The sequence below is a fragment of the Schistocerca gregaria genome, chromosome 7 (assembly GCF_023897955.1).
Source record: "Schistocerca gregaria isolate iqSchGreg1 chromosome 7, iqSchGreg1.2, whole genome shotgun sequence".
NCBI classification, from domain to species: Eukaryota; Metazoa; Arthropoda; class Insecta; order Orthoptera; family Acrididae; genus Schistocerca; species Schistocerca gregaria.
In genome coordinates this window covers 404,371,769-404,397,445 of record NC_064926.1, presented here as the reverse complement: position 1 = coordinate 404,397,445, position 25,677 = coordinate 404,371,769, and the positions used below count along the sequence as shown (strand labels likewise).

The 25,677-nt window shown below is 42.6% G+C and overlaps 1 protein-coding gene across 2 annotated transcripts in view; it reads right to left on the bottom strand.

Moving 5' to 3' along the window:
* Positions 1-1,261: 1,261 nt before the first annotated feature.
* LOC126281863 (ras association domain-containing protein 10-like) overlaps positions 1,262-25,677 on the bottom strand; it is a 1,002,113-nt gene continuing 977,697 nt past the window's right edge. For both annotated transcript variants that reach the window (XM_049981129.1, XM_049981130.1), the window contains 3 exons: positions 19,756-19,970; positions 9,844-10,420; positions 1,262-4,680 (listed from right to left, as the gene is read on the bottom strand). In XM_049981129.1, the coding sequence (XP_049837086.1) occupies positions 4,205-4,680; positions 9,844-10,420; positions 19,756-19,970 (1,268 nt within the window). In that variant the 3' untranslated portion in view covers positions 1,262-4,204. The remainder of the gene's footprint in view (positions 4,681-9,843; positions 10,421-19,755; positions 19,971-25,677) is intronic.

Sequence of the window (25,677 nt, the reverse complement as noted above, 5' to 3'; positions counted from 1 at the left end):
ACATTTAAAAAGACATTTCCCGTAGTACCACATGAACTATTGCTAACATTAATATCTAAAATGACTGACCTAATTGTTACCATTTTATAAGAGACGCTATAGTGTCTTACACTTTACATAAATGTATGGCAAGTTCTTATGATTTATATTATCCCAAATATTACAGGCTTCTGAAAATGAGAGATTAATATATCAAAACCGATAAATAAAAATAGCTGTGCCACTAAGGACTGAATTTCATGCTAAGATATGTACCATATTACAGTTTCTGAGAAAACAACAGCTATTTCGGCTGCGGTGGCCATGCAGTTCTAGGCGCTGCAGTCCGTAACCGCGGGACTGCTACGGTCGCAGGTTCGAATCCTGCCTCGGGCATTATGTGTGTGACGTCCTTAGGTTAGTTAGGTTTAAGTAGTTCTAAGTTCTATGGGACTTATGACCTAAGATGTTAAGTCCCGTAGTGCTCATAGCCATTTGAACCAACAGCTATGAATAAAATCATAGCAGAGTTTCTTCACCATGACTTAATTTTTAACTTATAACAAAGCAGATTTCAGAATTTACGTCACTGTTGTTAGCAGCGCGTAAGTACAGAAGACACGTATGTCTTGTACTTAGTGGAGTATAATCTGCATTCAGTATGTGTAACAAGTCGGAATGGAGTTAAAGCAAAACAGCCAGTCTTCGTCCATTTGCACCAACCTGGTAATCAGTCTAAATAAACGATTTAACAATGGTTCCCATATATTCTTCATAAATTGCATAGGTGATCTCTCGAGATGTTCTACTACATGTTCTTTTAATATCGGAGTTCAGGTATGGTATATAGTTTTAAACGATTCTTAAATGTACAGATAATCAGCACTATTAACAATTATACATGTATTTCTGAAACTACAATAAACTATGAATTTATTTGTAAGGAAAACACTAGTGTAATTACATGAAATAAGAGATAGCTCAAGTTGTGATGAGGTGTAATGGAGTTCGACCCATTTCGGCCTTAAGATATTAATGAAATTTAGACTTCACTATCGAAACAAAGTTAAAAATAATCAATATATCCATACTGTATACGCTTTAATGCAATTTGGTTGTGTGTTATCGTCTTTCTGGATGTGGGATGAGCTTCTGACTAATGTTTTGACTTGTGCTGATGATTATTTTGTTTCCTCCTATATTCCTTGGAATTTTGTTATTCCCTGAAAACATCTAGAGAAACGTCAGGAATAAAAGTGAATATCTGAAATACAACAAGTAATAAGTAATAAAACTGTTGAAATTTTTATTCATGCTGCATCCTCTTGACATGTGTGACTAGTGGTATCAACCAGAACAAAGTACATTTAATTGACATACTTACAGGACGCTTTACAAAATACACTATTTTATATTAACAGAAATATTTTTACGATAGATACATGGTTTAAAAACGTTTTTGTAACTCTGAGGTAGACCATATCGGTAGACCATATACAATATTTCTTATTCACACTGATGAGGTGGCATCATTATACAGCTCTGTATACAGCAACAGAAAGTTTCAAAAACATTCCAGTTTCACTATTTCATTACATTTTTGAAGCATGTGATAGTCTGAAATTTATTTATAACAGATTATTTACAGGTAATAAATATATGACAGAATTCGAAGAAATTGACGCAGAAATAAAACTTGAAAAAAGAGACTTGAAGCCTCAGATAATTTTATCTTTCAAGAATAATTTTTGGTTGAAAACGTATTTCGATAAAAGTGATCGAAATAACTGTTTTGGTAACCTGCTCACTGCACTCCACAATCACTGTTTCATATCATCTCACGATTTTAAAAGTTTTTATTTGCAGATAGTATTTCAGTGTCAATGCATACATTGAAAGCACTTCCCTGCAAAGCAAATGTACACTGGGTCACTTCGATTGTTAAGGTTCCCTTTGCAGCACTGTTTCCTAATTATTTTGTCCTGAACGACAATTGCTTCCATTTTAGTTTCAGAAAGTCGAAATGTATGCTAACAACACATACACACCAAATTCCCTGGGGATCTTTAAGAATGTTAGATTTTTCTTTCTTGCCTGAAGAGTCAGAAGAATATTAGTGGTTAGTAATTCACTAAATTATTCTTTTGTACTAAACGTTTTGTAAATGTAATATAATGTGCCATCAAGGCTATTACAAAATAAATTTTGAAGAACATTTTGAAATTACCATGAACACTTACTGATCCTGTTACTTTACAAGTTATGGTACTCTTTTAAGCACAATGTACATACCACCTCACTGTAAAGGTACCTACATTTATATGTCAAAATAGCTGCATATTTGTTAAATGGTTTCGTTTTCAGGTATATCTACCAACATTTGATTTTTATTATGTAGCTTACTGTGCACAAGCCATCAAGCAAATTGTATTTTCTGTGTGATGTATGTTTAGCATGAAAAGTTGCACAAATGACATTTTTGTTAGCAGTTTTAATGAAAGAAATATGAACAGAACATTGGGTGATAAGTTAATTTTTTTAAAAGTGCCATTTGTTTGTTAAAATGTCAACATGCACAAAACGAGTAAGTTTCGTCAGTAGAAATACTTGTATGTTTGTGCATTTGCATAGTATGGTGCATAGTTATATTGTCTATTGTTGAAGGAACATACCATATTAGAATGGAGATTAACTTAACATGTATGGGTGGAACAATGCATATTTTGTGAATTAAGTGTTTAATTTTTATGAGTTGTGGTTGGAAAAGTAATGTAATAATTGAGTTTCATCTTATTGATAAATACTTGAAATGCATATATTGAGATAAACATGAACGAATTTGTCATAAAACTGAATGCTGTCCTGTGATTATCAAGTTGTTTCATGTGCATGATTCACTTATGACACTGCAATTAAAATTATTTGCATGATTCACTGCCATAATATCCATTAATATCTCTAGTGGAGAAGGTATGTGGATGGTTAGAAAATCTGAGTAAATATGAGCACAATTTCAAAATTCTGTTAATGGAACAGAAATCACGCCCAATATTAAAAGCTAAGAATGGAAGTGAATTTAAAAAAAAAAAAAAAAAAACGGACAGTCTACAGAGAATAGTAATTGAGCAGTTGTACATTACATTTTATTTTTATCATACACTGTGATTTACAGTCAGCAGCTGTTTCTCTGATGCATACATATTCTTAAGATGGCGAATGTATGGACGAAAGTGATTGCGAGTCTGTTCAGAAATAACACCTTGGTCGATAGTTTTCTACTGTTTTAAAATGTCTTTCATGTTATCTGTGTTAAAACACGTATAAATTCCTGCTGAGATGGGTCACTGAAAGGTATTCGTTCTGAAGGTTTAATTTAAAGAAACTGAACATAACAGTTTTTACTGGATGGGTATCCACAACCGAACTTTTACATTCTAAATAAAAACCGCTACAGCTGTTGTAAATCCTTTATTAAATGCACAACCACTTCCATAATTTTAAATTACGTCATCAGTGCAAATATTATTTGGTCTGCAGATGTAACCTGACCACTCAATATTTGCACCTGACAATGTAATTTAAAATTATGAAAACAGTCGTGCCTATATTAAAGGAGTTACAACAGTTGCAGCAGTTTTTATTCAACATGTTAAGGGAACACATTGTAAACGCAAGAATGGTAGCTGTTTTTTTTTGGGCAGCCGTCAATAACCAGTTAGGGTAACTGTTTGGTTTTATAGACCAAATCTCATTTTTTTAAAAAGAAAGTGTATCTAAAGTAAAAGTAGTGTACAAAATGACCTGAGGTGTTAGGTGTGAGCTATTCTTGCCAGGCTGGTGAGCACACTGACCTACACACTTAGGAATAGTGGGAGGCATTAGATGAGGAGGATAGAGAACAAATGACCATATAATACGATTAGGGAGAGGGCAAGTGCTATTCTGAATAATGAAAGAATAAATCTATCACGTTCTTGACATGGGAAAAACAATAAACATTTTGAATAATTAATAGAACCAAAAGCAGGCATAGACCAATGTTTTTAGTAGTAAGACCAGTGATACAGTACGTCAGTAAAACATGGTATCGTGTCCACTCAGGCTGACACACAGTTTCCAGGTACTATCATTTATTGCCGGTGACTGCGGTAGTCTGGTAATGAAAGCGTGGTTGCAGCGGCAGGCGCGTGGCTGGTAACTGGGACGTGGGTTGTCTGCCTTCAGGTCAGACGAGTGTGTCGAGCGGCAGCTGCAGCTGCGGCGGTGGCGGGCACGGGCAGAGGGCGTCGGCCTCCTCGCTGCCGCTGTGCAGCGAGCTGAGCCCCGTGTCCGAGTTGGAGTCGAGGCTGGAGTCCAGCAGGTGCAACTGGCTCTCCAGCAGGTGCAGGCGGTGGCGGCGCTCTGCCAGCTGCGCGTCGGCGCTGGCCAGCGCGCTCTCGTTGCTCTGCAGCTCCGCGCGGCCGCGCTCCAGCTGGCGCGACGCCGCCTCCAGCCGCTCCAGCAGCACGCGCCGCACCTCCAGCTCGTCGCCGCCGGCTGGAGGCTCCTCGTGGCGGGGCTGCGGCTGCTGGGACTGCAGCGAGCGCACCTGCAGCGTCAGCCGCACCAGCGCCGACTCCTCCCGCTCCAGGCGCCTGTTCAGCTGCACCAGCCGCTCCATCAGCTCCACGCGCTCCGAGAGGTCGTCCGGGACCGCCGAGTCTGGAATAAAACGATCGTCTCGTTATCGTCGCACAATTACTTCTTCACCTCATTTATGCTGGCACAACAACTCCTACATCGGAATCGACATGGTTTTTGCAAGCACCAATCTTGGGAAACATCTCTAGCTCTGTAAATAAATTACGTAAAACTGCAACCTGTCACTTTTTTGAATAACTATGTTTTACTCGATGAACGGGTTTGTGAACCTTTTCAGGTTCCAGAATGAGATTTTCACTCTGCAGTCGAGTGTGCGCTGATATGAAACTTCCTGGCAATTAAAACTATGTGCCGGACAGAGAATCGAACTCGGCACCGTTGACTTTCGAGGGCAAGTGAGCTACCCAAACACGACTCACGCCCCCTCCTCACAGCTTTACTTCTGCCAGTACCTCGTGGCAGGAGAGCTTATGCAAAGTTGGAAGGTAGGAGACGAGGTACTGGCAGAAGTAAAGCTGTGAGGACGGGGCGTGAATCGTGCTTGGGTAGCTCAGTTGGTAGAGCACTTGCCGGCAAAAGGCAAAGGTCCCGAGTTCGAGTCTCGGTCCGGCACATAGTTTTAATCTGCCAGGAAGTTTCTTTTTAGATTCATCTTCAGATGGTGTCTGGAGGTTACATCACTATTTCTAGCATAATGCTGGGTGCTGGCTCTGTGACAAGTGGATGGAACACGCTTTAATGTATCGCCATGACTTGTTTATCTGTCGATATGGATGTAAATTTAGTTCTTACTTACTGCGACAGTATGGGCGGATTTTACCCCTTAGTGTCCATCTGCCTGCTTCCATTTTGATGGCCAGTTGCTATATCACTTCACACACTTTTACACAATCTATATTACTTTACACTCTGACAGCGAAACTTTGCAAGCATCCAGCATCCTGAGAAACTCGGGATCTTTCTACATTCCAACTCTGAATCGAATCGGACAGGTGGAAGGAGCAGGAGGAGTTTGGGGAGGGAGGGGGAAACAGATATGGTGGTCCATTATGCAGAATTATGCACACACCGTACACTGGTTTATAGGGTATAGATTTAGATGTATAAGTAGGAGAAACGGAAATGACGGTCCATTGTGCAGCTTCCACCACTTACGGAAGCTGGCTTCCAGAGTACAGATTTAGATTTAGAAGTAGTTATGCTCAACAAGGCGTGTCCCAACAAACAAAAGGTCGTTTACTGAACTCGAACGCGCGTTTTGTCAGTTTGTATTTGATCAGTTCCAAGGGCCTGTCTTGAATAATCGCTCATGATCACATAGCCTATAGTAAGACATCGTAAGACACTGAAAAATGACACTCCAATACTAGTAATGTAACTTGGTGAAGAAGTCAATGACAACTTCAAAAAGCACCCGTGTCCTACTAAACTATAGTTGTATTTCCAATTACATTCATCTCGACTAGCCCTTAAAATCAACATTCAAATCTTTGTGATTCTCCAGTACAAATGCTCTTTTGTGTAACGTCTTGGCCGACTAAAACTGTATACTGGACCAACACGCGAACCTGGATCCTGGAATCTTGACTTCTTGCGGGACAATGCTCTACCAAGCACTACTCACCGTCCAAGACAGAACTTATTCTCTGTGCTGCTTTCCTAACCAAACGGACTTTCTCCTGGGTACCTTAGTCTGATTAGCGCTCCTGGACGAAAGGGTGATGCGGGCACACAGCTTAAGGATACTTTATAAAATAAATTTTGGCTTTGCAGGGGACTGTGCACTAATTTGAAACATTCTGGCAGATTCAAAACAGCGCACACTCCGCTGCAGAGTGAAAATCTCATTCTGGAAACATCCTCGAGGCTGTGGCTAAGCCATGTCTCCGCAATATGCTTTCTTTCAGGAGCTTCTGTAAAGTATGGAAGGTAGGAGGCGAGGTACTGGCAGAAGTAAAGCTGTGAGGATGGGGCGTGAGTCGCTCTTGAGTGTCTCAGTTGGTAGAGTACCTGCCCGCGAAATGCAAAGGTCCCGATTTCGAGTCTCTGTCCGGCACACAGTTCTAATTTGCCAGGAAGTTTCATATCGGCGCACACTCCGCTGCAGAGTGAAAATCTCATTCTGGAAATCTCACTTCTTCATATCATCATAAGTAGTAGTTGGAGAGTATACGGTCGTAGCTGAAATGTCAGTTGGCTGTCATATACTATATAACAGTACGTTATATGTTAAGTATAAGGCAGTGAAGTGATAGTGCCATTCCGACAGGTTACTCTGTAACTTGACAGATGATATGAAGACGGGTGACATTACCCATAACCGGTCACTTTGAAATAAATAACTGTGGTATCACGAATCGATACCACCCCCATGGGCGTCGCCAAGTTGGCAACGGAATTGCAGGTTTCCATGAGACGCTGACAGCAGTGATGCGGGACCTGGTGGTCGTAATGTTCTTTCGTTGTTGGCATCGAGACTGCTGGACTGTTCTTCTTGCTGCATTATTTGTAATGAGTCTTCGTACACTTGGAGAAAAACAAGTTAAGTAAATCTTGTACGAGGGTCACTCCAAAAGAAATGCACACAATTTTTTAAACTCTTCTTTTATTCTACATATTTGAAAGTTTTACAGTGTGTAGGTACATTCTTTAGGAACAATATTTTCATTTCTCCACATAATTTCCAACCTTCTCAACTGCCTTACGCCATCTTGGAAAAAGCGCCTGTATACCCTGACGGTAAAATTCTGGACCAACCTGTTGGAGCCACTGTTTGGTAGCGTGCACAAGGGCGTCATCATCTTCAAACCTTGTCCACGAAGAGCGTTTTTCAGTTTCCCAAAGAGATGATAGTCACATTGAGCCAGGTCAGGACTGTAAGGTGGGTATTTCAGGGTTGTCCATCCGAGTTTTGTGATAGCTTCCGTGGCTTTTGACTGACATGTGGCCGTGCATTGTCGTGTAAGAGCAAAACGTCCTGCTTTTGCCGATGTGGTCGAACACGACTCAGTCGAGCTTGAAGTTTCTTCAGTGTCGTCACATATGCATCAGAATTTGCGGTGGTTCCACTTGGCATGATGTCCACAAGCAAGAGCCCTCGGAATCGAAAAACACCGTAGCCATAACTTTTCCAGCAGAAGGTGTGGTTTTGAATTTTTTTTCTTGGGTGAATGTGCATGATGCCACTCCATTGATTGCCTCTTTGTCTCTGGTGAAAAATAATGGAGCCATGTTTCATCACCTGTCACAATTCTTCCAAGAAATTCATCTGCACCATTCTCGTACTGTTCTAAACGTACGCTGCATACCGTTTTTCTTGTTTCTCTGTGAGCCACTGTCAACATCCTGGGAACCCACCTGGCACAAACCTTTTTTAACGCGAATACTTCCAGTATTCTGCAAATACTTCCTTCCACTATACCAACGTAGCGTGACAATTCGTTCATTGTGATGCGTCTGTCAGCAGTCACCAATTCTCTGCACATTGTCTGGAGTGTGTGCAGTACGAGGCCAGCCGCTGCGAGGACAGTCCTCAATATTGCCCTGCCCGCTTTCATCACGTAAACTGCTTGCCCACCGACTAACTATACTGCGATCGATAGCAGCATCTCAATACACTTTTTTCAAACTCTTGTGGCTGTTTCCCACTGTCTCGTTTTCACAGCACAGGAATTCTATGACAGCACGTTGTTTCTGAGGAACGTCATGTGTAGCAGCCATCTTGAAGACATGCTGTGACGGCGACACTCACGGGAACAGGTGAACTAAGTTTGAAAACGAGCGCGCTACGGTCGCAGGTTAGAATCCTGCCTCGGGCATGAATGTGTGTCGTGTCCTTAGGTTAGTTAGGTTTAAGTAGTTCTAAGTTCTAGGGGACTGATGACTTCAGCAGTCAATTCCTATAGTGCTCAGAGCCATTTGAACTATTTTTGAAAACGAGCGGGAAGGATGTATCTACACACTGTACAACTTTCATACATGCAGAATTAAAAATGTATTTTTACAAAAATAATGTGCATTTAATTTGGAGTGACCCTCGTATTTACTATGATAACTTGTTCGCTAATCATTTCTGCTCGAGTCCAGCTTTTCTACGACGACAGTTGCTGCATCCCTCTGCAGCCCATCTCCCGTACTGTAGAGTATGAAGCCATATTGAACATTAACAGCGGTCAACGGACAGAAAAATAAGCATATTTTCTGTAAACAAGGATCGTGGTTAACTCCCTTGCGACAAATACGTCCAGTTTCGATAAATTGAAATTATGTGCCCAGAAGTTAGTGATACTTCCGAAACCAAATGTAAGCATATTTGTACGAAGTAAGCAGACAATATATTGATTTAATATTATTGTTCACTTTTAATTTGTAAGAGGTGATCCCGATTTCATGTCCGCCTTCCTTGAATGAACCTGCATCCAAGTAATTTACAGTTCAACAATCGCAGCGACCGATGCAGCCAATGACGCCATTACGTGGCGATATTAACTTATAAAAATTAGCGTAAGCGAAAAATTCGCCCGATATAATATTCATTTTTCTCCACAACCGCACGAAGTTGCAGAAAATACGTAGCTTTAAGATTCTTATTTTCAGTACCATATCCGAGAGCCAGAGACAGGTCTCCAACTACAATTCAATGGTTAACAGAGGTAAGAAAAAATACTCTCACGCGTGTGTGGGCCGCCATTGTAATTAATAACTAAAGATTTTTTGCCTTAAAGTGAACTGACTAGCCGAGGAAATTAGTATGAAAAGTTTATTCCATTGTTCAACGTATATGCTCATGTTTTAAGATTCAGTGAGTCTAACGTAACAAATAATTTAAGATTTATATTGTTAAAAGCGAGAACTTCACAAAATCATTGAATCGTAAATCAAAATCAAATGAAATATCATTTTTATTAAGGCCCATCACGTAAGTCGGCAACAATAAAAATAATATATTAAAATTACGACGGCCGACGGACGCGAGACCCTGTTTTGTAAACTAAAGGAACTGTCTTCTGTTTGTGTTGCGGCCAAAATATTTGTTCAACACTAGCTCTAAATAAAAAATTCTTCCAATGTTTCTGCTAGGTCATAGTGAAAGGGACATCGTTGATATTGACCTGGAATACAGCGAGTATTAGTACCTCTGGAAAGATACCTACGTGTTTAATATGAAGTATGAATAAAACCAAATAGATTGGCCAGAATACGGGCGTGATACAATATACTGACCATCCGAGCTGACGGCGTCATCCGAGAGATCGGCGTCGTGGTCGTGATCGTGGTCCACAGGTACACGAGGATGCGTGACAGGCGGCGAGTCCGCAGTCCCCGAGCTGGTGGCGGCAGGCGACGTGTCGCTGACGACGCCGCTGTCCTCCGCCCCCGCCGCCCCCAGCGCCGCCGGCGCCTCGCTGCCGGTGCCGTCGGCGCGAGCCGAGTCCGCGGCTCCGGGCCCGAGGTACGCCTCCAGCAGGTAGTTGGAGCCGAGCCGCTTGAGGCGGCGGCGGTGCGTGCGCAGCTCCAGCGAGCTGATCTGCCTGTCGCGCTCGCCCAGGCGCGCCAGCTGCTCCGCGATGGTCTCCCCCTGCTCCAAGACCAGCCGCAGCAGGCGCCGCACCGTGGCAGTGTTGCCGTCCTCGTCCTCTTTCTGCTGGCGCTCCACGCCACGCGGGTGCTGCTCCTGGTGGCGGTGGTGGTGATGGTGGTGGTGGCTGCGGGGTCGGCTGCGGTGCTGGTGGTGCGACCGCCGGCGGCTGCTGTTCGATGCCTGCTGCACGTCGTCCGCATGTCTCAGGATCAGCCGCACCTAACAATAGCAGCTTAGTCATTACCAGAGAAATAAACACTTTGACGACATGCTTTTCTAATTTATTTTACACGTCTAGTTCCGCTGGACGAAATTGAAGAGAAAATCTGCAAGGTCATGGAACGTGTCAGTACATGAAATCACAACATAAATGTAACAACAGATAAAGTAAAATGTTTACTAACCCAAAAAAAAAACACGAAAAAGACAAGCTTTAAGTCTAAGCAAACGCATATAACATAGGAAGCAGCTTCATTTTTCAAGGAAGTCCTCGACAGAATAGAAGGAGTGACCCGTGAGGAAACTCTTCAGTTTAGATTCGAAAGCGCGTGGATTACTACTAAGATGTCCGCCCCCGGTAGCTGAGTGGTGCCGGCACGGTAGCTCAGTGTGTTCGGTCAGAGGGTTAACTGCTCTCTGTAATTAAAAAAAAAAAAAAAAAAAAAAACTGAGTGACTAGGTCAAGTTCAACGGTCGTCAGGGAACGTCCGCCACGAACAATTACAACGAACTATAACGAACAAAATGAGATCACAAAAAAAAGTGGTCAGTGCGACAGAATGTCAATCCTAAGGGGCCGGGTTCGATTCCCGGCTGGGTCGGAGATTTTCTCCGTTCAGAGACTGGGTGTTGTGTTGTCCTAATCATCATTGTTTTATCCCCACCGACGCGCAAATCGCCTAAGTGGCGTCAAATCGAAAGACTTGCACCCGGCGAACGATCTACCTGACGGGAGGACCTAGTCACATGACATTTATTTCTTATTACTACTAAGATTTTTTAATTCTTGTGGTAGCTTAATGAAAATGGATGCATCAGTATACTGAAACACTTCTGCACATGGGTCAAAGAAGTGCGATCCAAATGCAGATTGGATTTCTGCCAAGTATTTCTGAGTGAAATCTGTTAATTCTTGGGAATATTTTAATTATTCGTATGACTAGGGCCCCCAACCGGGCAGACCGTTCGCCGGGTGCCGGTCTTTCCATTTGACGCCACTTCGGCGACCTGCAGTTGATGAGGATGATAGGATGACGATGAGCACAGCACAACACACAGTCCCTGGGCGGAGAAAATTCCCCGACCCAGCCGGGAATCGAACTCGGGCCCTGAGGATTGACAATCGGCCACACTGACCATTCAGCTACCGAGGGCGGACTCTTTGGAATAAGCTGATATTGTTAACAAGAAACGACAATGAAGAATATATACATCGAGAGGCGATCTTCAGAATACCCAGACTAATGAACAGAGGTTGACAAGAAGTTTGCAAACTTACACCACTTATTGCTGTGCGATTCTGCGGCAGACCGTACCTGCCCTGTCTGGTATAATTCAACTTATGCCAAACAGGAGGATGTAGCTCTCAACGATACGTACATGCAGAATTATAACAGGTTGCTTGATATCCACTGCAGTCTAATGGTTTTACCACCTCGCAGGAGTAGCACCACCACCTGTTCGAAGAGAGATAGCTGCGAACAAGGAAAGAAAGGCAGTGGAACAGGAAATTACCCATCCTCTGTATGGGCGTGAACCGCATCCGCAACGACTGAAGTCAAGGAAGAGTTTCCTTAGGACATCAAAGGAACTTAGAACCACTGCTGAAAACACTAAGTTACAACTATGGAGAGCTACGACCTACCTTCCCCCAGGTTGAAAAAGAGTTATTGAAGATTTACCTCCAGGCCATGATGAGGATTGGGCAACTTGGAAGACCCTGAATAGACTGAGATCCGGAGTTGGAAGAGCAAAACTTGGCAAGATGGGGATACACTGATCCAAATGATTTTAGGAGTGACTGTGGGGAAGAACAGACAGTTCGGCACATGCTGTGTCGATTGTGCCCAGTCTCCTGGACAGAAGATGATCTTCAACAAGCAACAGAAAATGCACTGGAAGTGGCCAAGTTTGGGTCAAAAGTAATTTAATCATAACTGTGTCAAACGTATGTTTCTGACACGAGAATAATAATAATAATAATAAAACACTTATGCCCGAACTGCCCGGTTCTGAGCCACAAATATCCTTTATGAATGGGAAGAGTTACCCGAAAATATAATACCATGCGACATAAGCGAATAAAAGAAGCAAAGTAGGCTACTTTTCGAGTCGAACGATCACTTACTTCAGATACCGTTCCAAAAGGAAAAATGGCAGCATTAAGTCTTTGAACAAGATCCTGAACGTGGGCTTTCTACGACGGATTACTATCTATCTGAACACTTAGAAATTTGAAGTGTTCATTTTCACTAATCACATGCCGATTCTGTAAAATTAAAACGTCGGGTTTTGTTGAATTCTGTATTGGAAACCGTAAAAACTGTGTCTTACCGTCATTTCACATTAGTTTATTTTTTACAAGCCATAAACTTAGGTCATGACCTGTACTATTTAAAACAGAACCAACGTTGCACACAATGTCCTTTACTAACAGGTTAGTGCCATCACGAAACAGAAATATTTTAGAATTACCTGTAATACTAGAAGGCATATCATTTATATAAATAAGGAACAGGAGTCCCCAGCACTGATGCCTGGAGCACCCCAGCATTTGACCGTGCCCCACTCAGACCCCACATCACAGCCATTCCCAACACTGTGAATAATGACCTTTTGCTGTCTCTTGGTAAAGTAAGATGTGAGCCAATTGTGAGCTACTCTCTATATCCCATAATGGTTCAACTTCTGGAGCAATATTATGTGACCAACGCCATCAAACGCCTTATTTATATCAAACAAGATGCCTAGCTTTCGAAACCTTTTCTTTGATCCATCCAGTACCTCACAGAGAAAACAGAATATAGCATTTTCAGTTGTCAAGTCACTTCCAAAGCCGCGCTGTTCATTTGATATCAAATTATGTGATACAAAATGATCAATTACCCTTTGAAACACAGCCTTTTCAATAACTTTAGCAAACACAGGTGAAATGCTTTTAGTGCATATAACAGCATTCTTTCATTTTCATAGCGCGAATATCAGTGACTGAAGTCATCCATGCGAAAGAGTAATAGCTTGGTCATTTCCTGAACGGACCAAATGACCATGCAGAGAGAACTGAAATGTTAAAAGACTTCACAAAAAACGGAAGACAGAGCTAACCGTGCGGGCTGCTGTCTGTCGATCTAATGCTCCCTAGCAGCTCTTTCCACCTCACACATGCATCGGCCTGGAAGACAGGGTGGGATCGGAGGTTTGGGGAGGGGGTCTTCTCTCGTTGAACTAACTGATAGACTCGGCAGCCTCGTGCGGTTGCGATTAAGTTTTCTTCTTGTGTCGCCGAGGTGGTAGAGGTATATTTAGGTATTAATGCGGCTAGCACGGTATCACGGCATTATGGGCAATGTAGCGAACTCGTCTACTGTTCAGTGTCGTATTTACTAGCTACGGTAAGCTGCTTGTTCAGTTCTCCACTAGTGTTTATCATCTTTCGGCGTTTGAAGTGCTCCTTTGGGATTTGTCTGTTTATGTCCGTTGTCCTAAGAGTTGTTCAGTAGCGAAAGTTATACGTTGGAAGTATAGTACGCGGCTGATAGTGGAAGTGATTTTGAATTGTTCTATCTGCTGTCACATTATTTGTTAACTTATTTTGAAATGGGGAAGTACTGTTTAACCTCACGTTCTACCAGCACCAGATTAGACTTGTCGCCGGTGGCTCGCAACTCATATGCAATTGTCCGTATGCTTTTGTAGGGAGAGAAAAAGGCTTGTGTGTTCCTGGTCTATTCTGTGTCGTGCGTTCGGCAATCAGCTACAGCTCCGTGGAGAGTGGTTCCACTGTAAAAGTGCGAGCAGGGATTAGATACATATGTGTTGTGCGTTGGTAGCCCTACGGTTTCAATTCTTCCTACGGTCGGTACACCCAAGCTGTGTCAGAGAGGCTCTGTAGTAAGTAACAATGGCATATGTGTTCCTCGTTTGTTGCGATGGCGCGTTTGGGACTATGCTATAGCTCCACTGCGAGTGACTCCACTGTGACGTGCGAACAGTAACGAGGTACACATGTGCCGTGTGCTTTTGCTAGTTCAACCTCTGGAAACGTAGTGAAGTCCAACTGTCTGGTGTGTTATATTAGCTTAAGACTGGGGGCTACTGTTTGAGATCTAGATGATTCAGTTCTTAGTGATATGGCATGAGTAGTGTTATCTGACGGGAAAATAGTTTCCTCGTTTGCGAGAGGATGCCCGGAAAGTACCGCGTGTGTGTACTGTGTGCAATACCAGTAACTAAACTGAAACTAGAAGTACTATTGTTCGTCATACGTCTAATTAGTGGCGTGATCTGTGAATACGTTGTTTATGATAGCTGCGTCTGATGCAGTATTATATGTACCTGGTTGTATTTTAGTTTGCTATGACGTTTTTGTTCCTTCCTTGTTTAATGATGCCTTAAGATTCTTTCGTAAAGGCCTACACTAAGACTTATTATCACTTAGTCGTTACTGAGTAGCCTAAGGCGCACTATTATAGCATGTGTGATTCTAAGTTACAGCTAGTGCTTGTTTAGTTTTAGAAGGGTTACGTCACCGCCTTGAACTGAGGTCCAAGTTGAAGATACGTCTAGTGCTTGTAAGAACAGTCATAAGAGCCTACTAACATAATCTTAAGTGGCGCCTAGCTAATTAAGGTACTAATTGCGATTTTACTAGTTTGAGTAACTATGGGTGAAGCTTAGAGCGGCCGCTGTTTGCTTGTTATATGTACTAATATAGATTACTAAGTGAGCACGCAGAGTAACGTTAGGTAAATTACTGTTTGATGGCAAATGCCCATTTGCGTTCATTCTGTGTTTTCTTGTTCACAGTTTAACGGCACCAGATTTTCATTACTGCATGTACAGTTTACATTGCACAATAACAATAACAAATGTCAAGAAGTCTGCACTTGAGGTTTCCCGTTTAATTTTTACGGCAATTTTTAAGTAATGATTTGCACTTTGGCTTCTTTCTTTAATGTCATCGGTGAGTGGTGATTTTTCTTGTAGTGTAACAGTCACTTATCCAGTTCTCGGTGACAGGGCTTACCCTGCGTCTTGCTCTTTCTGCAGCTGATGTGGTGCCACCCATGCCGAGTCGGTACTCCAAATATGGGTCCTTGCTTCCGGTACCTGGGTCGCTGAAGGGACATCTGGCGTTTACATGGGTGCCGCATTCAGCAAATGATGCGTTTTAGAAAAAAATAAAAAAGGAAAGAGAAAATTTTGAAAAAAAAATTGTGTCAGTCCTGAACATCCTCAGTTCCTACCAAAATATGTAGCCGACCTTCTCCCCCCACCCCCCAATCACGCTCCCTTCATGTTTGTGTATTCTTGTATGGCTGGTTGGTGTGAATTGGTGTGAAATGATATCTGATACTAATAGCACTGTCTTCTCACTCCACACCACTCACTATATTGCTCACTTTAAAGATTCTAGCTATTCCTCCTACATTACGTTCATCCAAAGAGAATGTCGTTCATAAATTCCCATAGAACTGCACCGATGCAGTGAGTCAAACCCAACTTTTTAAAAGGAACATTCTTTATACTACAGCTAAATATTTTCAACCAAAACGAAAGTATTGCAATGACTCTCGAAAGGAGACATTAATCATAGAAAGAAATTCAATAAACCACAGGGCTATTCACGAATAATTAGAGCATCATTGGATGTCTTAGCATTTGGAATGACTGATGTAAAGAGCCCACGGGAGAAAGGATGTAAAACAAATGTCACTGAAACGCGTGTTACTATGCCTCAGCAACCTACCACACTCTAGAAATGTTGGATACGTTGGCAAAGGTGAAGGCGTCGTAATAACGCCTAAACTCTGAAGCTCAGACAGGTAGTTACACAAATGGCTGATTTCAAATCGGAAGTAGGTGCTAGGTCGATCTTCTCAAGTGTGCTTTAGGACACTGGAGAAAAGGGAAACGACCAAGCTTCCCAGACGTCTTAACCACAGGTAATGCGTTTCCTGTAGACGACAAAATGAACGTAACAGCATCTTTTTCACCAGGTTCAAAGGTGAATTGAGGTATCAGGGTCTTTGGGGTGCGAGAGAAGTCCCTGTGCATTCATTCTGCAGCAGTGTGTGATCTGATACGAAACTTCCTTACAGATTAAAACTGAGTGCCGGACCGAGCATCGAACTCTGGACCTTAGCCTTTCGCGGGCAAGTGCTCTACCGACTGATCTACCCATACGCGACTCACGACCAGTCCTCACAGTTGAGGTACCGGCGGAAGTACAGTTGTGAAGCCGTGTCGTGAGTCGTGCTTGGATAACACAGTTGGTAGAGCACTTGCCCGCGATAGGCAAAGGTGCCGAGTTCGAGTCTCGGTCCGGCACAGATTTAATCCGTCAGGAAGTTCTACCCTTCACGATTGGCCAAAAAATGGTTTTACTTCAGGCAGCGTCAAAGACAGCGTACTTAACAGACGCAATAAAACACGAGCTGAAGTGGATGCTGTTGTGCATGAATCAAATTCGTACTCCTACAGATATACTTCTAGAAGTGTACTTACCCGATTTACTTCATTTTTTTTTTTTTTTTTTTTTTTTTTTGGAAAGCTCTAATGAACATTCGGGTGGGTGGAGGATACATACAGTATATATTTTTAATGTGTGGAATCCCAGCTGTCTTTCCTACGGATCGTCAAGTGTTTCGGTAGATATTTACGACATGTAACTCTTGCTCATCATGTCTTTTATACGACTTCCTCCGTCGATGGAATGCGTCGGTTTGTCTCCCGTGTCAAAAAAAAAAAAAAAAAAAAAAAAAAAAAAAAATTAAAGCGGAAATTTACGAGACCATTCGATAGGGTGCTACCGATTTAGACTAGTGCAATGTTCGTTTTACCGATATGCATTAATGGGAAGAGCAAAACACGAAGGATAACGACAACTCCAGCAGCGACTGAGCAGCGCGCTTCTGCACGGCGGTAGCAGTCAGCGCGAACCAGGGCAGTGCCTTCGCTCTGGAACATTGGTTATTCTTCGTGTTTTACTGTTCCTGTTAATACATACCGGTAAAACGAATATCGCACTATACTAATTTGCGACCGCACTGTCGAACGGACACGTAAAATCCCATTTTACGAATCAGTGTCCTGTGGATCTAGACGTAGTTCATCACGCAAGAAGTTTTCTACTTCATATGTCACAGCCTCGGATTTTCGGCTTGGAAAAAATTTTTGATAGTTTTCTTCCTAAAGGAGTTCTCCATGTCACTGTAATGAGCTTGTAATAAGCGGTAAACAAGCTGGCGTACGCCAGTAGACCTGCGGGACGGCAAGCACACGTCCTCGCCGGTGAGTCGCTGAAGCGTAACTGCTTAGTAGGCAGTTGTGTTAACTCACCACCGCACCTCCCGGACACTGTGTTGATCGCAACTGCGCAAACTATCTCAGCACGCCTCTCGGCCGACCCACACTCACATCCATTGCCACCTATTCGTAGTCCCTGTCCGTGACGTCCATGTTCGCTACTCAGAGATTCCTGTAGGAGGACGGACGTATTTGAGCATCTGCACTCGAGAAGGTCGTTTCGTTTCCCTTCGAGGCGAATCAGTTATATGAATGTGTGGTGTCTGTTCTTTTGGATGCGTCCAAAAGGACATACACCACACATTCATATAATTTCTATATGTCTTTCTTGCATTCACAGGGCCAGATTAACACCTGGTGTTCAAAACTGGAGCAAATATTTTTCAGCATAAATTGGTTCCACATTAACGGAGATAGGTTAATTACCACCGACACTGGACATCTGTGAGTAGATGCACTTTAATTATAACCAGTTAGTACGTTATCAATTAATAATAAGGTCAGTACATGGGCGGTCCAATGTGCCACGCCACAATGTCAGTGCTGGATTTAGAGCTAAGGAGTTTGACGACCACTGACCTAGGAAAAGGGGACTGTAGAACACACATAGTAGAGCACACTTGAAATTTACCGTTTGATGTTACGGAAATGAAGCTAAAGGCATTGTTATTCTTAGCTGCTTCTTGAGGTGTGGAAAACCTGCTTCTGCATTTAATGTGTCCGTTATCATTGTTTGTCGATGATACAACATTGCAATAAAAAGCAAATCAAGTGTAGTCTTAGAAAGATCAGCTAATAAAATATTTGTGGACATTAATCACTGTTTCCTAGCCAATTCTTTGTCACTAAACTTTGAATAAAGACAGTACATGCAGTTCAGAACTTGTAAGGGGTGTCCCACGAGTATATGCCAAACATACGATGACAAACAGATAGAAGAAGTGGACAGTGTTAAATTCTTGGGGTTTCAGCTTGATAATTAATTCAACTGGGAGAAGCAAACCGCAGAACTGCTGAAGCGTCTTAACAAATCTCTATTTGCAATGCGAATTCTGTCAGACATACGGTATATAAAAATGTAAAAGGTGGCATACTATGCTTACTTTCATTCCATAATGTTATATGGGGTTATTTTTTGGGGCAATTCATCAAGTCAAGCTAAAGTTTTCCGGCCACACAAAAACGTTCAGTAAGAGTTCTATGTGGTGCGAACTCAAGAACATCCTACAGAAGCCTGTTTAGGGAACTAGGGATACTAACTACTGCTTCCCAATATATTTATTCCTTAATGTAATTTGTCATTAAAATATATCATTTTATCAAACCAACAGCTCAATTCATGGAATCTATACTACAAATAAGAATAATCTTCACAAGGCTTTAAAGTCACTTAGTCTTGTACAAAAAGGTGTGCATTATTCAGGAACACACATTTTCAATAACTTGCCAGCAGCCATAAAAAGCTTAACAACCAAAGAAATTCAGTTTAAGAGAAGCCTAAAGGATTTCTTGGTGGCCAACTCCTTCTACTCTATTGATGAATTTCTCAGAAGAACCAACCGATTGTGCACAATTTCAGTGCAGTAATGTGTTCATTGTAAATAAGTGTGTGTGTGTGTGTTTGTAAGTACAATCTAACTTCTGCACCAGTTCAGTGCAGTAATGTGTTCATTGTAAATAAGTATTTAGTAGTTGTATTACACTTTTATTACCTTATAAATAAACAAAAAACTTTTTTATTTTAAATTCAGTGCATTAGTATTTGCAAAATGATTCTTTCATATAGCGTTCATTAAAAAATGACCATGCGACTTGGGACCTGTGGAATGGTACATTAGCTTATTTGTTTGAGTGGTAAATATTTGTCGTGTATTGTTGCTTTTCTGACATGTTCTACATCCTGGAGGACGTCCTCACTACGGATCAATTGGAATGAAAGTAAATGTAATCTAATCTAATGGTACGTTAAAAAGGTGCAGATAGACAGCTAACAAGACTGGAACCAGTTTATTCCTATTGGTACCCACCTGCCCCTGCGCGTCGCCCCAGGCGCTCCACAGCTTGAGCAGGCGCGAGCTGCCGTCGAGTCGGCGCTCCACGCGGCCCCAGCGCTCCGCGATGACGTAGTCCCTGGGGCTGGCGCCCAGCGCCTCCACCACGTCATCGCAGGTGGTGCGCCGGCCGACGCCCGCCACCCACACCACGCGGGGACCCAGCCACACCGGCAGCCTCGCGTCCGCACCTGCGCCACAGAGGTTTCTACTTGTGTCCACGTATCTGTCGTCGTTCGTTTCATACAGGGTAATTAGCTGGAACATAATTACGTAGGCCAGTCAACTGAGAACCTTAAAAGCGAAATAAAATTGCTATAAGTTTTACTGTCAGTTCTGCAATTGACAGCTGATTTCATTGTCTTTCGACAAATGACTAACAGCTGGTGGTGAGCTGTTACATCACGGAACAAGTAGCTGCGTCAGTGTGAAGACTGTCACCTAGTTGTTAAACCGCACCGCACTAGTGCAGTGATACACTACTGGCCATTAAAATTGCTACACCAAGAAAAAATGCTGATGATAAACGGGTATTCATTGGACAAATATGTTATACTAGAACTGACATGTGATTACATTTTCACGCAATTTGGGTGCACAGATCCTGAGAAATCAGTACCCAGAACAACCACCTCTGCCCGTAATAACGGCTTTGATACGCCTAGGCATTGAGTCAAACGGAGCTGGGATGGTGTGTACAGGTACAGCTGCCCATGCAGCTTCAACACGGTACCACAATTCATCAGGAGTAGTGACTAACGTATTGTGACGAGCCAGTAGCTCGGTCACCATTGACCAGACGTTTTCAGTTGGTGAGAGATTTGGAGAATGTACTGGCCGGAGCAGCAGTCGAACATTTTCTTTATCCAGAAAGGCCCGTACAGGACCTGCAACGTGCGGTCGTGCATTATCCTGCTGAAATGCAGGGTTTCGCAGGAATGGAATGAAGGGCACAGTCACGGGTTGTAACACATCTGAAATGTAGCGTCCACTGTTCAAAGTGCCGTTAATGCGAACAAGAGGTGATCGAGACGTGTAACCAATGGCAACCCATACCATCACGCCGGGTGATACGCCCGTATGGCGATGACGAATACACGCTTCCAATGTGCGTTCACCGCGATGTCGCCAAATACGGATGCGACCATCATGATGCTGTAAACAGAACCTGGATTCATCCGAAAAAATGACGCTTTGCCATTCGTGCACCTAGGTTCGTCGTTCAGTACACCATTGCAGGCGCTCCTGTCTGCGATGAAGCGTCAAGGGTAACCGCAGCCACAGTCTCCGAGCTGATAGTCCATGCTGCTGCAAACATCATCGAACTGTTCGTGCTGGTGGTTGTTGTCTTGCAAACGTCCCCCATCTGTTGACTCAGGGATCTAGACGTGGCAGCACGATTCGTTACAGCCATGCGGATAAGATGCCTGTCATCTCGACTGCTAGTGATACGAGGCCGTCGGGATCCAGCACGGCGTTCCGTATTACCCTCGTGAACCCACCTGTTCCATATTCTGCTAACAATCATTGGATCTCGACCAATGTCGCGATACGATAAACCTCAATCGCCATAGGCTACAATCCGACCTTTATCAAAGCCGGAAACGTGATAGTACGCATTTCTCCTCCTTACACGAGGCATCACAACAACGTTTCACCAGGCAACACTGGTCAACTGCTGTTTGTGTATGAGAAATCAGTTGGAAACTTTCCACGTGTCAGCACGGTGTAGGTGTCGCCACCGGCGCCAACCTTGTGTGAATGCTCTGAAAAGCTAATCATTTGCATATCACAGCATCTTCTTCCTGTCGGTTAAATTTCGTGTCTGTAGCACGTCATCTTCGTGGTGTAGCAATTTTAATGGCCAGCAGTGTATGTTTTTTTGAGTAGTGAAGTAAAGCACGAGGGAGGCTGCTCTCGATAATGTAAGGAAGTCTTGAGTAAACTGAGAACATGCCCATAGGATCTGTCGATCTTGAAAATGAGCTCTTCAAAGTGAAATTATGGGAGACGTTCAATTTTTTGAGAAAAATTAGAGTAAGCTATAGGGAAAGATGGCTGGTAGTACAAAATCTTTACAAGAATCAAGAGTGAACAACAAGATTGTAAGACCAAGAACAAACTCCTCAGATTAATAATGGTTTCAGTCAGGGATGCAGTCTTTCGTCCCTACTGTTCAATCGGTATATCGAAGAAGTGACGGAAATAAATGAAGGTTCAAGAGTGGGATTAAAATTCAACTGAAAGGATACTGGTACTATTAGATTCAGACAGACATACCACACATGTGTTTTATAATACATGTGCTACTTAAAATGCAAATTATTTTACACTACCACTACGTACACTCATGTCATGAAAAGTTCTTAACCCATTCCCTTTAAATCTTCAACCCGATTACTATGGAATCAGACGGATATACACTGAAATATTTTATACAGTAATATATAGGTTTTCTGTTAAATCCAACTACGAGAAAGTGCTATACAGTGCACTAAGTTTGCGCGGTTTTGTTTTCTATCTCGTAGTCAGTTTTAATTACAATAGCGGAGATTTCAAACCATTGGAACAGACGTCTCCAATACGCGGTCCGCATCTCGTGGTCGTGCGGTAGCGTTCTCACTTCCCACGCCCGGGTTCCCGGCTTCGATTCCCGGCGGGGTCAGGGATTTTCTCTGCCTCGTGATGGCTGGGTGTTGTGTGATGTAGTTAGGTTTATGTAGTTCTAAGTTCTAGAGGACTGATGACCATAGATGTTAAGTCCCATAGCGCTCCTGTTTCATTTTCTTCCTCGCAGTTGGTTTTAACAGAAAACAGGGAAGTTGTGTCTATCGCTAACTTTATAATCCTACCCACTCACTGACTAGAGCTATGCCAAATACTTTCATTGAAGCTACTATCCTCAAAGATCCATGAGCTACACATACAGTGATCCCATTTATTTTAAGCGTCTTCAGTTCCAAGTCAAGGTTTAGTTTGCAACAACAATAAACGAGGCTCAATGTCAGTGAAAGAGGGGGAAAGGCAATGGACAGAGAGGGGGAGGGAAGAGGATGGAAGGAGATGGACAGGGTCAGGGTGAGCAGGTGATGGACAGAGAGGTAGAGGAGGGAATGAGATGTATCAGAAACGAGAACATCGACAAAATTAAAATCAAAATTGGTGATAATGGACAAATTTAAGGACTCCACTGCCTTACAAGCAGAACAACCCATGCCGCACGAAGTATGGAGGGATACAAAGAAGACTAATACAGGCTCGACAACGTTCGTGGCCAAGAGAGGTTTACTGCTATCAAACGTAGAACTTAATTGGGGAAAGAAAGTTATGGGAATGTACGTCTGGAGTACAACACTGTATGGTAGTGAATCATGGACAGGGGGAAAATTGGTGCAGAAGAGAGGAGATGTGTTTGAGGTGTAGTGCTACAGAAGAATGTTGAAAATTATGTGGACTGACGAGATAAGGAGTAAGGAGTTTCTCCGCAGAATCGTCAAAGGAAGCAATACACTGAAAATGTCTAGATCTATGTCGATACGCCGCAAGCCACCTGACGGTGTGGCAGAGAGTACTTCTGCTACCACTAACTGATCCCCCATCCCTGTTCCGTTCGCTCTAATTTCTCGAATTTTCTCGCTATGATCATTTCGCGAGGCGTACTTGGGAAGAAGTAATGTAGTTCCCGACCCGTCCCGGAAAGTGATCTCTCGAAATTTTAATAGTAAACCTACCCGTGATGCACAGTTCCTACCTTGTAGCGTCTGCTGTTGGACTTTGTTAAGCATCTCTGTAATGATCTCGCGTCGACTAAACGATTCCGTGAGGAAACGCCCCGCTGTTCGTTGGATCTTCTCGATCGCCTCTATCATAGAAGCTGGCAAGGGTCCCAACAATCAGTCGGAAAAGTGCCTTGTAAGCCATTTCTCTAGTAGATGAATTACATTTCCTTAAGATTATTCCTATGAATCTCAGTCTGGCATCGAGCTTTTCCTGGTATTTATTTTATGTGATTATTACACTTACGGCCGCTTCGGATAGATATTCATAGATATTTTAACAGCGTATATTGTTTCCAGCAATTTTCATCATCAGTGTAGTTGTGCAGTAGTGGACTTCTTTTCTTATGTATGGGCAATACGGTACATTTATTTATGTTCAGTGTCAACTGCCAGTCTCTGCATAGTTATCAACCCTCTGTAGATTCTTCTGCAAATCGTTAGAATATTCTGGCTTTTTACTTTCTTATAGTCAACCGCATCGTCTGAGAACAGCGTTAAGCATCCGAAGCATTCTACCAGATCATTTATGTGTGTGTGTGTGTGTGTGTGTGTGTGTGTGTGTGTGTGTGTGTGTGTGAAATCTTATGGGACTTAACTGCTAAGGTCATCGGTCCCTAAGCTTACACACTACTTAACCTAGATTATCCTAAGGACAAACACACACACCCATGCCCGAGGGAGGACTCGAACCTCCGCCGGGACCAGCCGCACAGTCCATGACTGCAGCGTCTAAGACCGCTCGGCTAATTTGACGTGGCGCGTAGGTTCGAATCCTGCCTCGCGCATGGATGTGTGTGATGTCTTTAGGTTATTTAGGTTTAAGTAGTTCTAAGTTTTAGGGGACTGATGACCTCAAATGTTAAGTCTCATAGTACTCAGAGCCATCCTCTCCCCTTTGATCTTCACTGCTTTCCACGTGTTCGTCTCGTCACCACTTTTGCGCAGAATCTTGTTTCTGATTTTATCAGTCCACATAATTTTCAGCACACTGCTATAGCATCACATCTCAAACGCTTTGATATTCTTCTTTTCCCTTTTCTCGACATTTCATGTTTCACTTTTAAAGAACACTGTGATCCAGAAGAACCTCCTCAAATATTAATTCATCAGTTAAACCGTATGTTTGATGCTAGTGGATTTCTTCTGACCAGGAATGCCCTCTTTGTCTTGGCGAGTCTACTTGTTATGTCTTATTTGCTTCGTCATTCATGTGTTATGTTGCAGAATTTCTTCACTTCGCCTAATTTGTAGTCCTCAATTATTATGTTAAGCTGATCACTAATTTAATTTATGTTACTGCTCGTTACTTTTATTATCTTTTGTTTACGCTCAGTCCATTCAACACGTTCTACAATTCTTCTTCACATTCGCTGAAGATAGCACTGTGTAAGTTCGTGCAACCGCGCACATATTACTATTCACTCCTCAGCTGTTAAATCCGGCCCTCACATCAGCCATAGTTTCACAAATGACAATGCGATTTCACTGATGTATTTTCTTTAAATTTCAATAATTACTTCTTCGACGCATAGCTTAAACATTTGGGACGAAAGGGATGCAATCTTTCGTCCTTACTGTTCAACCTGTACATCAGTGAATTAAGACAGAAATAAAAGAAAGCTCCAAGAATGGGATTAAAATTCAAGGTGAAAGGACATCCACGATAAGATTCGCTGACGACTTTCCTATCCTTAGTGAAAGTGAAGAATTACAAGATCTGTTGAATAGAATGAACAGTCTAATGAGTACAGAATGTGGATTGAGCATAAACCAAAAAAACGAAATTTATAAGAAGTAGCACAAACAACAACAACGAGAAACTTAACATCAGGATTGGGGATCAGAAATTAGAATTCTGGTACCTAGGCAGCAAACAACCCATGACGGACAGGGAAATGAGGACATAAAAAACAGACTAGCATTGCAAAAACGGCATTCACGGCCAAGAGCAGTATGCTAATGTCACACATAGGCCTCAACTTGAAGAAGAAACTTCAGAGAATGTACGTTTAGAGCACAGCAGTGTACAGTAGTGAAACATGGACTGTGGAAAACCGTAATAGAAGAGAATCGAAGCATTTGAGATATGGTACAACAAAAGAATGTTGAAAATTAGGTA